General features: G+C 33.1%; 1 protein-coding gene across 1 annotated transcript in view; it reads left to right on the plus strand.

The window, feature by feature from the left end:
• LOC148946572 (dynein regulatory complex subunit 11-like) overlaps nt 1–15,222 on the plus strand; it is a 130,240-nt gene that overhangs the window by 85,336 nt on the left and 29,682 nt on the right. The window contains exon 9 of the mRNA XM_089097157.1: nt 9,285–9,570. Within this exon, the coding sequence (XP_088953283.1) occupies nt 9,285–9,570 (286 nt within the window). The remainder of the gene's footprint in view (nt 1–9,284; nt 9,571–15,222) is intronic.

A 15,222-nucleotide genomic window follows, 5' to 3' on the forward strand; every position in this document is an offset into this window, starting at 1 on the left:
TTGTCAGAAATATCACATGGTAAACTATCATTAATTTTACGGGAATATCTCTTCAGTCTACAATTAATTACACTATTAATAAATAAAATAGGATACCCATTTCCAAAAAGTATGTCCTTGATAAAGTTTAATTCTGCTGTTATGTGGGAATCAGAACAACTTTTTAGGGCCTAATCGATGAGGAATATGACAACTGATTTTTTAACTTGGGTTGGGTGTTTTTACTCAAAATATAAATATCTATTGTTATGTATCGGTTTTCTATAAATAGTAAAATTGGGTTTAACTAAGCTATAAATAATTTGCGCATCTAGGAATAGAATTTTATTTGCGATTTTAATTTCTAAAGTAAATTGTAAATTTCTATCATATGTATTAAGGTGATCTATAAAACCCTTAAGCTCATTTTCCCCATAGTTCCAGAGTGAAATTACATCATCCATGTAACGTCCCCAAAAGACATGTTTTAAAAAAAATACGACTCTAATGCCCAATTGTAAATAAATTAGGCATAAATATTTGCCTATAACCTGGAGAGAGTTGCTCCCATTATTAAACCTTTAATTTACTTACAAAGAGAATTGCATAATTCGAAATACTTTGAGAAGGCTACTTGTTAAAGAGATTAACTAAGGTCATTAAGACTTCGTAGTCTATTCCTACTGTTGAAGCTTCTATTAAGTGATAATTTTCTTTGATTTTATTTTCTAATAACTGTTCAGATACTTTGACATTAATATTTGTATACATCGAAACAATGTCAAAGCTACTTATAATTGTATTTTCTGATATATTTAAGTTTTTGAGTTTTTCAACCAAATCTACCGAATTACATATATATGATTTTTGAGAGTAAAGCAAAGGTTTAAAGGCTGTACATAACCATTTCCCAATATTGGATGTGGGAGCTTTCGTACAAGCTACTATGAGCTTTAAGGGAATGCCTTGCTTGTGTAATTTTGGTATAAAATTTGTGCACAGAGGATTCTAGAGAGGAAATTAAATCTGCTACAGGGACATGTCTTGGAACAAAAGAGAATTTTGGACCTTTTTCGAGAATTTGAATTTCCTTTGGTTCAAGCGTTCTAGAGGATAGATTAACAACAGCCGGTCCAGGAGTGAATCTTGGAGTGTAAGTAGGGCTATTCCTTGAAAATTCATATCTTAGGCTTTCCAATTTCTTAATAAGTCGTTCCTTTGATAAGCGGAAATCATGACTAAACAAATTTCTTTCCAATCTAGCAACCTGGCTAAAATCAACAGAGGACAAATTTTCAAACAAAAAATTTTCTAAGGATTTTCTTTCAGAGGAAATAGTATATCTTTTTTTTTTTTTTGTCTTTAATGATGTGTGCTAATGTTTTTAATTGTAGTGTGCGAGCAAATGGCTTTTCTTTCCGGGTATTTAAGTGTGAGCTGAACATTAGAGACTGGTGAATAAGACTTTTAATTATGCGAGATTCCAAGAAATTTTGTTGGTTAATAATATTAGTGTATTTTTGCCTAAATTAATAAAATAAAAGATTTCATTGGTCAATCGCTCCCCATAAGGGAGAAGAAAATAGCGATGAAGACCAAACTGCCTTTCCATAACGAACAACAAAATTACGAAGATCAATAGGGAAATCTTTTTGCAAGACAGTGAAGATAATTTGAATGAATATTTTGGCCCTATGTTAAAGGGCCGTCCTCAGCAAGACAAAAATATATGAAAGAAAAAAGACTCACAACAACAAGCAACCAATAAAACAAAAATTTTTTTTTTTTTTCAAGGCAGTCCTAGCATCCTTACCTCAGCGAAGTTCAACCAGGACTGATAAAAAGTAAGGTAAAACAAGGCGATTCAATGAGACGAAAGAAAAATAATTTAAAAACACGTTCTTATTGCTAATCCAGCCTTTTTGGCAGCTAACCTCAAAGGTCTTTTTGTGACAGGTTCTGTGTTAATGTCTATTGGTTTTTTAAAATATTTTGTAAGATCATTTTTAATTAAATTTGTGTATAGAGCATTTAGTGTATATTCCGCCAAGTCCCAATTTAAGGAAATATTATTATTAATCTTAAGTCTGATTTCAATTGATTCTCGGACTACCTGCTTTATGCCTAGGTCATTGCTAATAAGGGCAGATTCATCAAAAAGTATATTGGGGCTAGGATTTTCGAAACGACTTATTAAGAAATTGGAAAGCCTAAGATATGAATTTTCAAGGAATAGCCCTACTTACACTCCAAGATTCACTCCTGGACCGGCTGTTGTTAATCTATCCTCTAGAACGCTTGAACCAAAAGAAATTCAAATTCTCGAAAAAGGTCCAAAATTCTCTTTTCTTCCAAGACATGTCCCTGTAGCAGATTTAATTTCCTCTCTAGAATCCTCTGTGCACAAATTTTATACATCTATATCCAACCCGGATGAAGTTAGGGCTAGTCTTATAGATACCCTTTACAATAATCAAAAAAAGATTAATTCTCCCGCCAATAGAAAACCGGATAATTTGTGTGACCTAAAAATACTATCTAATCTCCGTTAAGATTCATCCATTATTATAACTAAAGCAGATAAAAGCAATTCTCTGGTTGTCATGGATAGGACAGATTATGATACAAAAATTTATTCTCATCTAAATCACGAGACAACATATAGGACTACAACCGACAATCATACTGATCAATTTGCAAACAAAATTATAAATGAATTAAAAAGTTTTAAACCAAATGTTAAAACTACTCCATAGCTATACAGTAAATTTTTCCTCTGCGGTAGCTTTTGCCCAAAGTTTTATTGTCTACCAAAATTACACAAGCAAGGCATTCCTTTAAGGCCCATAGTAGCTTTTACGAAAGCCCCCACATCCAATATTGGGAAATGGTTATGTACAGCCTTTAAACCTTTGCTTTACTCTAAAAAATCATATATATAGTTCGGTAGATTTTGTTGAAAAACTCAAAAACGTAAATATCTCAGAAAATACAATTATAAGTAGCTTTGACATCGTTTCAATGTATACAAATATTAATGTCAAAGTATCTGAACAGTTATTAGAAAATAAAATCAAAGAAAATATTTACTTAATAGAAGCTTCAACGGTAGGAATAGATTGTGAAGTCTTAATGACCTTGGTTAAACTCCGTAACAAGTAGCCTTCTCAAAGTATTTCCAAATCCGTAATTCTTTTTACCTGCAAATTAATTGCTTAGTGATGGGCGTGCCCCTCTCCGGGTTACTGGCGAATATTTATGTGGAACATATTGAAAATTGGGCTTTAGATTCGTATTTTTTAAAACATGTCTTTTGGGGACGTTACATGGATGATGTAATTTCAATCTGGAACTATGGGAAAATGAGCTTAAGGGTTTTTTAAATCACCTTAATACATACGATAGAAATTTACAGTTTACTTTAGAAATCAAAATAGCAAATAAAATCCCATTCCTAGATGTGTTAGTTATTCGTAGCTTCGATAAACTCAAATTTACTATTTATAGAAAACCAACACATTTTAAATCAAACCACCTCCCACGAGTTAAAAGAGCAGTCGTAATATCCCTCGTCGATCGGGCCCTAAAAATTTGTTCTGATTCCCACTTAACAGCAGAATTAAACTTTATCAAGGACATACTTTTTGGAAATGGGTATCCTATTTTATTTATTAATAGTGTAATTAATTGTAGACTGAAGAGACATTCCCGTAAAATTAAATTAATGATAGTTTACCATGTGATATTTCTGGCAAGCCCTTAAACATAATTTACCTCCCCTATAGGATCTAATATTACAATGTTAGATCTGCCCGGGATGAAGTGTATTTCGCGTACAAGGTGTCAGAATGCGAGAGGAGGTCAGATGATGTATATTTGTGATGATGGTCTTTTAGTATTCTCAGTGATTTGTCTGTATTTGATGAAGGGTTATGTGAGACTATTTTTGTTGAAGTTGTACCTTTGGGCTGTAATCCATTTATTTTCGGGTCTGTTTATCGATCTCCGTCGGGTAACCCAAAAATATTTTTTGAAATTTTCGAACCGCTGTTGAAAAATCTGGAAGCGTTGAAAAAACCGGTTATTATTTCGGGTGATTTTAATTTTGATCTTTTGAATTTCGATGTTGGAAATAATAAGGAGTTTTTAACTATGATGTTGGGTTCTAATTTTCTTCCAAGTATTTCTCTGCCGACAAGAGTTGCAGCTAACACAGCTACATTATTAGATAATATATTTTTCTCTCCTGTTTTATTTGATGCTGAAAAATCGTCAGTAATTTTATCTGATATGTCAGATCATTTTCCGGTGAGTGTTCTTTTAAATTTAAATAATAGTAATAAACAACATCGAGATTCAACAATGGATAATTCAAAAAGGCGATATACATGGATTAATTGTAAAGTTCTACGTCAGTTAATTGCTGACCATAATTGGAGTTCGGTTTATGGCTCAGATGACGCAAATGCTGCGTTTTCAGATTTTATTGATCAAATGATGCGATTGCGGGATCGGGCTTCTTCAACACGAGTTTCGCATGGAAAGTTTGCGCAGAAATTTGACCCATGGATTACTGAAGGTATTTTGACATCGTTAAAACATAAAAATAGAAAATTAAAGAATTATTTAAAATTACAGACACCTGGGTCGTTTGAAGAATTCAGAGTTTATAGGAATAAGCTAAATTCAATTATCAGACATGAGAAGAGAAAATATTTTAAACAGAAATTTTTGGAGTATAAATCGGATATGAGAAAAACATGGCAATTGATAAATGAAAAGATACGTCCTCATAGTCGTAAAAATACTAGTGTTAATTGCCTTGTTTTAAATGGAGAAAATGTTGTTACACAGCCCAATGAAATTTTAAATGCTTTTGGAGATTATTTCAGTAATATTGGTTCTAGACTTGCATCGACTATGAATATGCAACTGAATTCCACTTCTATTCCAGTTAATGAGCAACATGCAGAAAATTCGTTTTCTTTTTCTGAGATTAAGTCTCATGAGATTGAAAAAGTTATTCTGAAGCTTAAACGGAGTTTTTCTAAGGACGAATTTGGATTTTCGGCTCAAACCGTAAAGCAAATAGCGTCAAGCATTTCACCTTTGTTGGCACATATTTTTAATCTATCACTTATGCATGGGGTTTTTCCTGAGCTTTTAAAAAAAGCAAATGTTATAGCATTACCTAAAGCTGGGAGTTCAACTGACCCTTCAGATTATAGAGGCATTTCTCTACTTTCGGTTTTCAGCAAAATTTTGGAAAAACTTGCAAATAGTCAATTACAAAAATATTTATTTGATAGTAAGATTTTACACATGTCTCAATATGGTTTTATAAAAGGAAAGTCAACTGAACTGCAATTCATGAGCTTCTACTAAATATTAATGATTCACTAGATGATGGTCAACCCGCGTTGGTGATTTTTCTTGATGTCGCCAAGGTGTTTGACACCGTAAATCATTCGTTGCTTCTTTTTAAACTCAAGTCTTATGGGTTTTCAACACAAGCTGTTAAATTTTTTTCATCTTACCTTTCTGGGAGACGACTAGATTGTGTTGATAAATCTCGTGATCTCCGTTCCGAAACTTTTCCAATTAATTACGGAGTGCCTCAGGGCTCTGTCCTTGGGCCTATTCTATTTATTCTTTTTATAAATGACTTGCCAGAAGTTTTGCCTCTTTGTCAAATTATAATGTTTGCTGATGATGTAGTAATTTTTGCTTCTCACCGGGACCTATCAGTTCTTTTCCAGAACCTCGGAAGTACGTTACAAACTGTATCTGATTGGTATTCAAGGAATTTACTAGCTCTTAATGAAAAAAAAAAAATGCCAATATGTTATTTTCTCGAACTGGATCAGTAGTGTCAGATACCTTCTCTCTTTTCTTGAATGGTCTTGAATTAAGACGGGTAGATCAGTTCAAATATCTTGGGATATTTTAGATGAAAATTTGTTGTTTCATAAATATGTAAAAACACTGTCGTTAAAAATTTACCAAAATATTGGCATGCTAACTCGTCGTCGTCATTTCTTTCCTAAAGCTATTCTAAAATCTATTTATTGTTCTTTCGTCCACCCATATTTTCTCTATTGCATTTCGGTTTGGGCATCTACCTTTACGTCTGTTTTCAAATCTTTCCAAATACTTCAGAATAAAGCAATGAGGAGTCTTTTTAATGTTGATTGCAGAACTTCAGTTAGACACCTATATGGGACTTCAGGAATTTTTTCTTTGGACCAACTTCATTTAATTTCTATCTCTAGTATTTGTCACGATTATCAATATAGTAATTTACCTGTAAATTTCTCCGGAATTTTTCCTACTAATTCTCAATTTCATAATTATCCTACTACGCATCGTTCAGAATTTTCGTGCGAAATTCGTCCGACATCGAGAGCGGGATTCAGCATCCGTCACACTGGCCCAAAAATCAGGAAACTCAATTCCAGCATCAGTTCGAGAATGCAGCAACAAGTGACATTTTCTAAGACTGATGAAGAAATATCTTATGACAAGCTAAGCATTTTGTTCATTAGGGTTTTCTTTTTCGTTGTTGTAAAATTTAGTTAGAAAATGGCTGTGTATTTTCGTTGGCAATATTTTCAGCGCTAAAGTATGCCACCAGGCATGTGCGCTGTTTTGTGACATTTATTTATGTACGTGTTATAAATAAAAATATTCTACTCTATTCTACTCATTGGTGAATAGAAATTGAAACGCCTTTAGATAAAATTATTTGGTTTATTTGCTCTGTAAATAACAAAAATAAAAATTAGAGTGATGTGTGTAAGATCTTTATGGAGTTCGATTCCCATCAGGTTGACGGGGTCTCATCGTTGAGTTAATTGTAATGTTTATTATCAAAAGCTAGAATTTACATGCACTCGTCTTTTATGCTTAGTAATACGAAAAAAGTACTAAATAGGAAATTAAAAGAGTATTTTATAAAATAGAATCAATTTTCTTACGAAAAACTGCATTTTTGTTCAACACTGTAGTAACAAATGGTAATAACATCATCTTGCATAGGAAGACCAAGATAGTGTTTTTAAGATTATAAAAAGCATGTAGATGTAGTTATATAAAATGCCGTAATTATTTTAGGATTTTAACGAAAAATTTGATTTGTGAATTGAAAATATTAATTCCTGAAAATTTTAAATAAAATAATTTTATTTCATCTCTAAGTTCAAAATTAGAATTGTCTCCTTAAATCAAAATTTTTTTGGTTTAACTCGTAAAGTACGTATCTCTATAGCGTTGTCTTAAATTTCCATAGAAAAAATTATTTTATTTTAGTTTTCAGTTCGGGATCGCTAAAGTTGTTACGTAAACTGCAAAAATATTTATGGTGTCTGAGCAGTAATTTAAATTTTTCAATACAAACTAGAAAAATACCTGAAAATTTTTAAATTAAGTTTTGTTTTGTTCGATTTAATGAACTCGATACGTCATTTAATGGGTAAAGCTTTACAATGAAAAGATATGGTCTCAATTGAACAAAATAAAAATAAAAAAATGAGAAAAGTATCCGGGTTGCAGCGGTAGCTATCAACCTAATAAGAGACGATCATGTCCTATACTAAGAAATACAATAGCCCATAACTCCTAAATATAGATTCAGATCGAAAAACAAAGTAGACTATGAGAATCGCCTTGTCCGAAACCCCTAAGTAGGAAACTTACAGCTCCGGGGCTTGAAAAATTAGGAAAATCCATTGGCTTGAAAAACATGATAAGTGGCGGGAACTACGATATTCTGCATCGACAGCATGTTCTTTTTCCTTTGCTGCTAACGGGGCGCTGGAATATCATAGAGAGCTTTTCAATTGCTCATTTTAAAGGAAATTGATGTATTTAAATCTTTTGTAATTAACAAAAATAATTTTTAAAATAAGATAATTTTTTACGAAAAACTACATTTTAGTTCAACACTATAGTAGCAAATGGTATTAACATCATATTGCATAGGCATCATATTGCAAAATAGTTGTTTTAACATTGTAAAAAGCATGTAGATATAGTTGTATTAAATGCGGGAATTCTTTTAGGATTAAAAAAAAATTGATTTGTGATGATACACAGGGGCCGTATTCTGTAATTTACCTAGTAAGAGAGGATCACGTCCAATGTTAAGAAATATGATAACCCATAACTCCTACAAATAGCGTCAGATCAAAACAAAAAGTACACCATTAGAACATATTTTTTTTTCATTTCTTTTTCTTTTCCACAGATAGCTTGGCAATGGAACATCGTAGAGAGTTGTTCAATGGTTCATTTTGAAAGAAATTAACGGGGTCAACCTTTTGTAATTAAAACAATTTTCTTTTAAATATAATAAATTTTTTACGAAAAACTACATATTTCATGTTAAAGATTGATCAATGACGTCATAATCGTAGGTTGTAGCCAGGTCGTCTCTTACTATTCCAATTAGGAAAAAGCCGTGGGCTTTTCCCTGTTTGTAATTTCACGTCAAACTAAGAACAGTAATGGGATCAAAAAATTATGGGACAATAAGAATGATAGCAAAGTATATAAAATTGGGTATGTCACATAGAGATAGATTTTTGTAAAAAGGGGTGGGGTGAGTCTGGAAAGTATTGTTGTATGTGTGTAAGTTGTTTTCTTGTTTGTTATTTTTGTAATCATGGCCCCTGATAGATGTAACATACATCTATCTATTTATGTTAGTTTAATGGTATCGTGTGCTTTATTATGTTTTTGTAATGTTTTGTAATTTTGCGTTGTTATTGTTATGTAGGCTACCATACTTTGCTATGAGTGTTATAATCATGTTATTATTTTGTGTGATTTTTCTTTTTTTGCCATGGCCCAAAGTGGCTTTTATTGCAATAAATATCTATCTAAAAAAAATATCTATCTATATATTAGAGAACAACCAGCTTAAGTCCATCACATTTTTTTTTCATAGAACTGAACTTATCAATCCATAATCTATGCAAGTCATAGTTTAATGTTTCAAAACACCATTTTCCGAAACAATGATAGTTTTAAGCCTATTTTCCACAACCTCATAGGTGAGATTTTCTTGTTTCCATCTTTTTTAGTTATTAAAGTTTTTACAGTAAAGAACGAACTTCATCCCATAGTATGAAACCAAGAGATGATACACAGGGACCATCTTCTGTAATTTATTTATAATTGAATCTGGATTTAAGCGTTTGTATTTGCTTATAATTTTTATGTTGTTGTATTTTTGTATTAACCATGGCTTATAAAGGCCTATAGTGTTAATAAATATCATATCATACAATGGTTGTTCATTGCAGGCTTTAGAGCGAGATCTTGGCAAGAAACGACCAAGAAAAGTGGTAAGACTACGACGCGGAGGGAGAAAATCTAAAAAGAAGCGGGAGAAAGACCTCACCCCTGATCGAACGCTTGAATCCTTAGTTGAAGAGTTGGCCACACACGGCATTATTCGACCACCAAAGAATATTGAAATGACTGATCTGATCGGGGAGATTGAGTTTGTACCTACGAAGAATGCGAAGAGTCTGCCTTCTTTTCAAGATGTTAAACAAGCTTTTATTGAAATGTGCCTTCTGCCCTTGGGTATGTTTCAAATTTTATTTTATCTATAAAATGACAATTGGATTAGAAGGTATATAAGTAGCTAATTATGATGGCGTCACTCCGTTTGTGGTCATTCTATTTTCTAGCCCTAATCGTGTAGAGATTTGGCGTGAGTTGTGGGTTAGAATTCGCCATTCATGTGTTATAAGAAGTGTGGGTGTAGAAAAGGGCAGCCAGAAGGCAGTTGTGCCAAGGTATAATTTTAAAATAGGTATAAAAATGGAATGATTTCTTTGAAATGGATTGTAGAAGGGTTTGCTGCAAATCCTGTCCTCCAATAAAATCATATAAGCTTTATCAAAATGTCTCTTTTCCCCGTGGGTATTTTTGAACTACTGGTTTATATTTGATGATCATATGAGCTGGCATAAGCAACATGAACAGTTAAAATAATCGGGAAAATGATTCCTGTCTCTCGGTTCTGTGACCCTCATATGAAATTCTAATTGGTTGAGAAGATGTGATTTGAGGATTTAACAATGACTCTAAACTAACCAGAATAATTTCATATATGAGGGTGGGTGTCTCCCTCCTCATTTTATTCCTATCAAATAGAAATTAAAACTACTAAACGCCAAACATAGCGTTGCGTCTGGTGTCTTCATTAAAATATTTATTTTAATTATTTTATTAATTATCTAATTATTAGTCATTTTATTGTGAAATTATTAAGAAAATTTGTTGCTAGATATAATTAGCCTTCAGTTTTTATTCGATGAGAGCTAAACTTTCTCTGAGAGAGGTAATCAATATGAATTTGTTGTTTTCTCAGTAATTATTTTAGGGAAAAATTCAGTTTGCATAAATAGGCCTAGGCTAGCTTGAGAAAATCGTAGCATGTTCAAGGGCTAGTTTACTTGAAGCTGGTAGATATACTGGTGACAAAGCTTTGCTTTTTTACCTACCCCTACATTTTAAATAAGTGAGAATACGAATTTGAAGTAGTTTAGGGCATTTTCCGCCAGTTTCTATTCTTATAAGTTTGTCATGTTATTTGGTTAAGAAATCAGTTAAGCCCAATCAGTCGGCTGATATCATTTACAAATCAGCCGGCTAACTTTCCGTTAATTTGTAATTGGGAAAATAAGTCTTTGAAACCGAAAACCTAAGCTTGAAACCTCTCAAATTTGACGTCAAATTGAAATAAAAACGCACCGTTCAAATTGCTATTGTCGAAAACCTGATATTGGAGGTTCATATTCCTCCACCATGAAAATCACCATGAAAGCCAATAGCGAGCTACAAACCTCGGTCAGTGGAAAAAATACACAAATTTTCTACAATTTTGTTCATTCGTACAAATTTGCACGAATGATTAAATATTTGGAAGAACACCTCGGTGCTGCTAAGAAAAAATTATGGAAAAAATGCAAAAAAATAGGAAAATTATGGATGAGAAAATTGCTCTACCTGGACCAACGTCGAGGCATGAAAGCATCTTCACTACTTTAGTTTTTAATATGATGCTTAAGGAGAGTTAGGTTCCTCGCATTATTATAATTAACTAAAACAAATGAAAACAAGTCCTTCAGTATATAGGGTGTTTGAAACTCTCTATTATTTTTTTTACCGCTGAAATTGTCAATATTTTGGTGGTGTATTCTTTCTTACAATATGAACTAACTATTCTAAGCCATATCATTTGAGGCCTATGTTATGGTATATTCACTGAAAACGAACATATCGACTAAGAATATTTTGTTATTTTATGCGTTTTTTATGCGATTTTTTGCGATTACATTTTTGTAGGGCTAACACTGGTGTGCCTTTTATTCTTATTTTTATTTTTATATTTTTCATAAGGGGTAATCGTATTGAACGAGGGGTCTTAGAAAATTAGGATATTTAGCTCGTATATAGTTGTAGTTCTTATATAGAATAAATAGTTAGAATATATTCTTCTTAATCAATGCAATATACCATACCACAACAAAGTGTAACATAAGTTTCCTGCCATTTTATGGCGCTAAACATCAGTTTTGGCTAAGATACAACCAAAAGCCTGAAAGTGCAGATGCTGAAATCACCAATCAACTTGTCACATTACAAACTTGTAACAGCGCCCGATCTTGAAAACCAAAGAAATTCGCATTTAAGCATGAGTGTGATTATTGTGACTTCTTTGCCCTTCCAGGGATAATCATATCAAATAGTTCGTGTTAATGAACTGTATAGTAAGAGTGACTCGTCTCAATAGTAACCGAAACTCTAAAAAATGGAATTTTAATATCAATAGATACATTTAAAAAATTGGATTTTTATGGCAATTTTAAATATATAAGTTTCATCAAGTTTACTCATATCCATCAAAAGTTGCGAGCCTGAGAAAATTTGCCTTATTTTCAAAAAAAGGGAAAAAAAAACCCTAAAAGTCATATAATCTTGATGAAAATCACACCTACAGATTCAGTGTACCAGAGAACCTTACTGTAGAGGTTTCAAGCTCATATCTACAAAAATGTGGAATTTTGTATTTTTTGCCAGAAGGAAGATCACGGATGCGTGTTTATTCGCCTTTTTACCAGGGGTGATCGTATCGACCAGAAGTCCTAGAATTTTGCGAGAGGGCTTATCTGAACAGAAATTAAAAGTTCTAGTGCCTTTTTAATAAAAAAAAATAAATAAAAATAGAATCACTTTTTACAAAAAACTGCATTGTAGATGTCTTTTCACACTGCATCTTTTTCATATATTTGGTTTTTTTATTACATAAAGAATCATGTTATATCAAATTAAAGGTGGAAAATATCATTATAGGAGTCATATGAACAGAAATAATGTCTTGGTGCCTTTTTTAATGTACGAAGGTGAACGCGGCACAACAAGGTGCTTCATCCTGAGTTTTCACCCTGATAATGCAAAAATGCCCCGTGAGTGAAACTTCTCACGTAGCCTGTTTGTTCTTCATTTCAAGCTGAAGATTTAGAAATCCTCCCATCTTGAAACATTCCCCTGCCCCTCCCTCCCACCATTTGAAAATACAGACTTCTTGTGTTTGACACCCTTGCTTATATATAACTAGTAGAAAAAAACCTGTACTAATTTGGTGCTCAAGGTTAGGAACTTAGGTTTTATTTGTTAATTTTATTGTTCTGTTTCCTTAGAAACTCTGGGTATCGCTCCTTTGTCTTTTATTTTTTATTTCCTAGTGGATGTAACTTAGTAGAGAGGAAAGCACGATCCTCAGTAACTGAAATTAAAAACCAGTTTTAAAAGAACATTTTGGCTGAAAAAGTCTCTCAGTTTACACTATTTCAAAATAAAACTTTATATCCAGATTCAACTGAGCAACAGTTTGCAATTACAATAAAGAAATTTTGAAAACTGCAAAAAAGAGCCTGAAACCCCTGGAACATGACTTAACATTATAATAAAATGCATACCATTGAAATCGTCATCGTCAAAAACCCTCTTCCAGAGGGATAAGTCCCCCAACTTGAAAAATATAAGAAACATTTACATGGGATTTGGACTCTTCTGCACTAATGTGTTTGATAAATAATTCAGCTTGCGCGAATGAAGATGAAACACAAGGACCGTTTAATTAGCTTAAAAAACTGTTTTAAAAGTTCTAAAGAAATCTTTATATTTATATATTTTTATATATATTTTAATATATCTTATATATTTTGAATTAGCATCAAAATCCGATTCTTTCGATGTATCCATTGGTATCCACACTCATCTTAGAGTTTCGGTTGCTGTTGACCCGCATCGCGCCTTACTTACAGATCGTTACCACGAACTAATAATAATAATAGTTTTATTTCAACCGTTCATACAAATACAGTGTAAATGCTCGAAGGATCTATAAAAACGAAAGAAAAAAGAACAAAAAAATCACACAACACTACCAAACAAAATTAAACTGCGATAACTATGGAAGAGAGAAAAACAAACAAAATTAAAATCACGATTCTACTGCACAAGACAAGCCAATGGAAAGTCGTGGGTAGACAACTCATCCATTTTCTTACTTATCTCAAAAATATGGTACGTCTGCGAAACATAAGAGTTTCTGAACCATACGGGAATTCCCAATAAATATTTGCAATACAGAAAAATATTTGAACGAATTTGGTTACGTTCGTTTTTACTAAAGCAATTCCATAAATGGGTTAAAAAAAGACATGTGGTGCGAACATAGCATTACAGAGACGACCGAGCGTAAATTTTTCAAATTGACCTTTAGTTCGTGCTAGCATACCGTAAGTTTTCCACAGCTTATTCTTGAAGTGCCGCAACTGTTTGAAATATACTTCGAGTTAATTATTTCCTTAATGTCTTTACTTGCTTTACTTTACTTTCGGCGGGAACCAGACGAAGAACTACCCTGCCCTTCACCAATGGACTTTGGAATTACGTCTGACGACCACTTTGATCTGTTGGTTGCAGTTTTCCCAGTGATGTTCAGTCAGTCTCTGTCTCATCCTCTACCATGCCTACGGAAGCCTCCCTATTGCTCAAGGTCCTCCTTGAATTTTTGCCAGATATTTTTCATCAGTCCTTCCCGATGCCGTCTCCACGATGGCACTGGCTCGCAGATAAGGACGTCGTGACATATCGTACCTATGGGTTGGCACATGGTATGACCAAGAAGTTTAAGGCGACGTCTTATGATGATAGAGGATAGCTCTTCAGTCTGGCCACAGCGGTTTCTTTCTTCGAGATTAGTAACTCTAGGCCATCTGCTAATTTGGAGTATATAGAAAAGGCAGCAGTGATCGAACGCGTCCCGAATTCTAGCTTCTACAGCTTTTAGCGGCCATCTCGCAGGCGTACAGTAGCACAGTTCGCACGGATGCTATGTAGATTCTGACTTTGGTCTTTTTGAGATCTCACGTCTGGCCCATAGCGCCTTTTTCAGACTGGTAAAGACCCCCCAAGCCCTTGATGCCTACATCTGACATTAAAGAAATGTAGATCTTTAATGTCTAAATTGATGGTTTATATTATTGAGTAAAATGAATCTTAGGAAAATGTACCCTTTTCTTTATTTGTGTCCTAGTAAACTTGTTAAAATGCTATTTAATAACTAAGGTACCTCTGGTGCAGCAAAGGTTTTGTGTTTTCAGTAAAGTGCTAGTTTTTAGGATTGTACAAATACTGGAAAATATCACGAATCATTCTCTTTGGGCTACTTTTGTAGGTATATTTTACGTAATCTGCGAAACAATAATTTGTGTTCGTTTAGGATTAAACTTTGCCATTTACTTCCGCAAGAAAATAATAATTATGTGATAAAACTAAACTCGGTTCTTAGGTACGAGGTCGTGGCTTTTTTTGGATTGAAAGTCACCGTAAGAACTTGCTAATTTCTGTACACAAGATTTTTAAAGGTATTTTAAATTTGGGGATGCTGATTTTTAATTTTGGTACTCAGAGAAATCACTAAAGTAATATAGAATTCAAAGTAATACCTTTATATGTTTACGGTGCCATTGGGATCATGAGTTACTAAATACTGGAAAAACAGAAGTCAGTTGTTGTATTATGTTCAACAGCACTGTAATGTAACACCTACCGACACTAAAACCATGTTTTCGACTTTATTTGAAGATAGTCTGTAAGCACTGTAATGTAACACCTTCCGACACCTAAAACCATGTTTTTGACTTTATTTGAAGATAG

Source organism: Artemia sp. Qi Xiang Cuo, chromosome 11 (genome assembly GCF_049724085.1).
Source record: "Artemia sp. Qi Xiang Cuo chromosome 11, ASM4972408v1, whole genome shotgun sequence".
Taxonomy (NCBI): Eukaryota; Metazoa; Arthropoda; class Branchiopoda; order Anostraca; family Artemiidae; genus Artemia; species Artemia sp. Qi Xiang Cuo.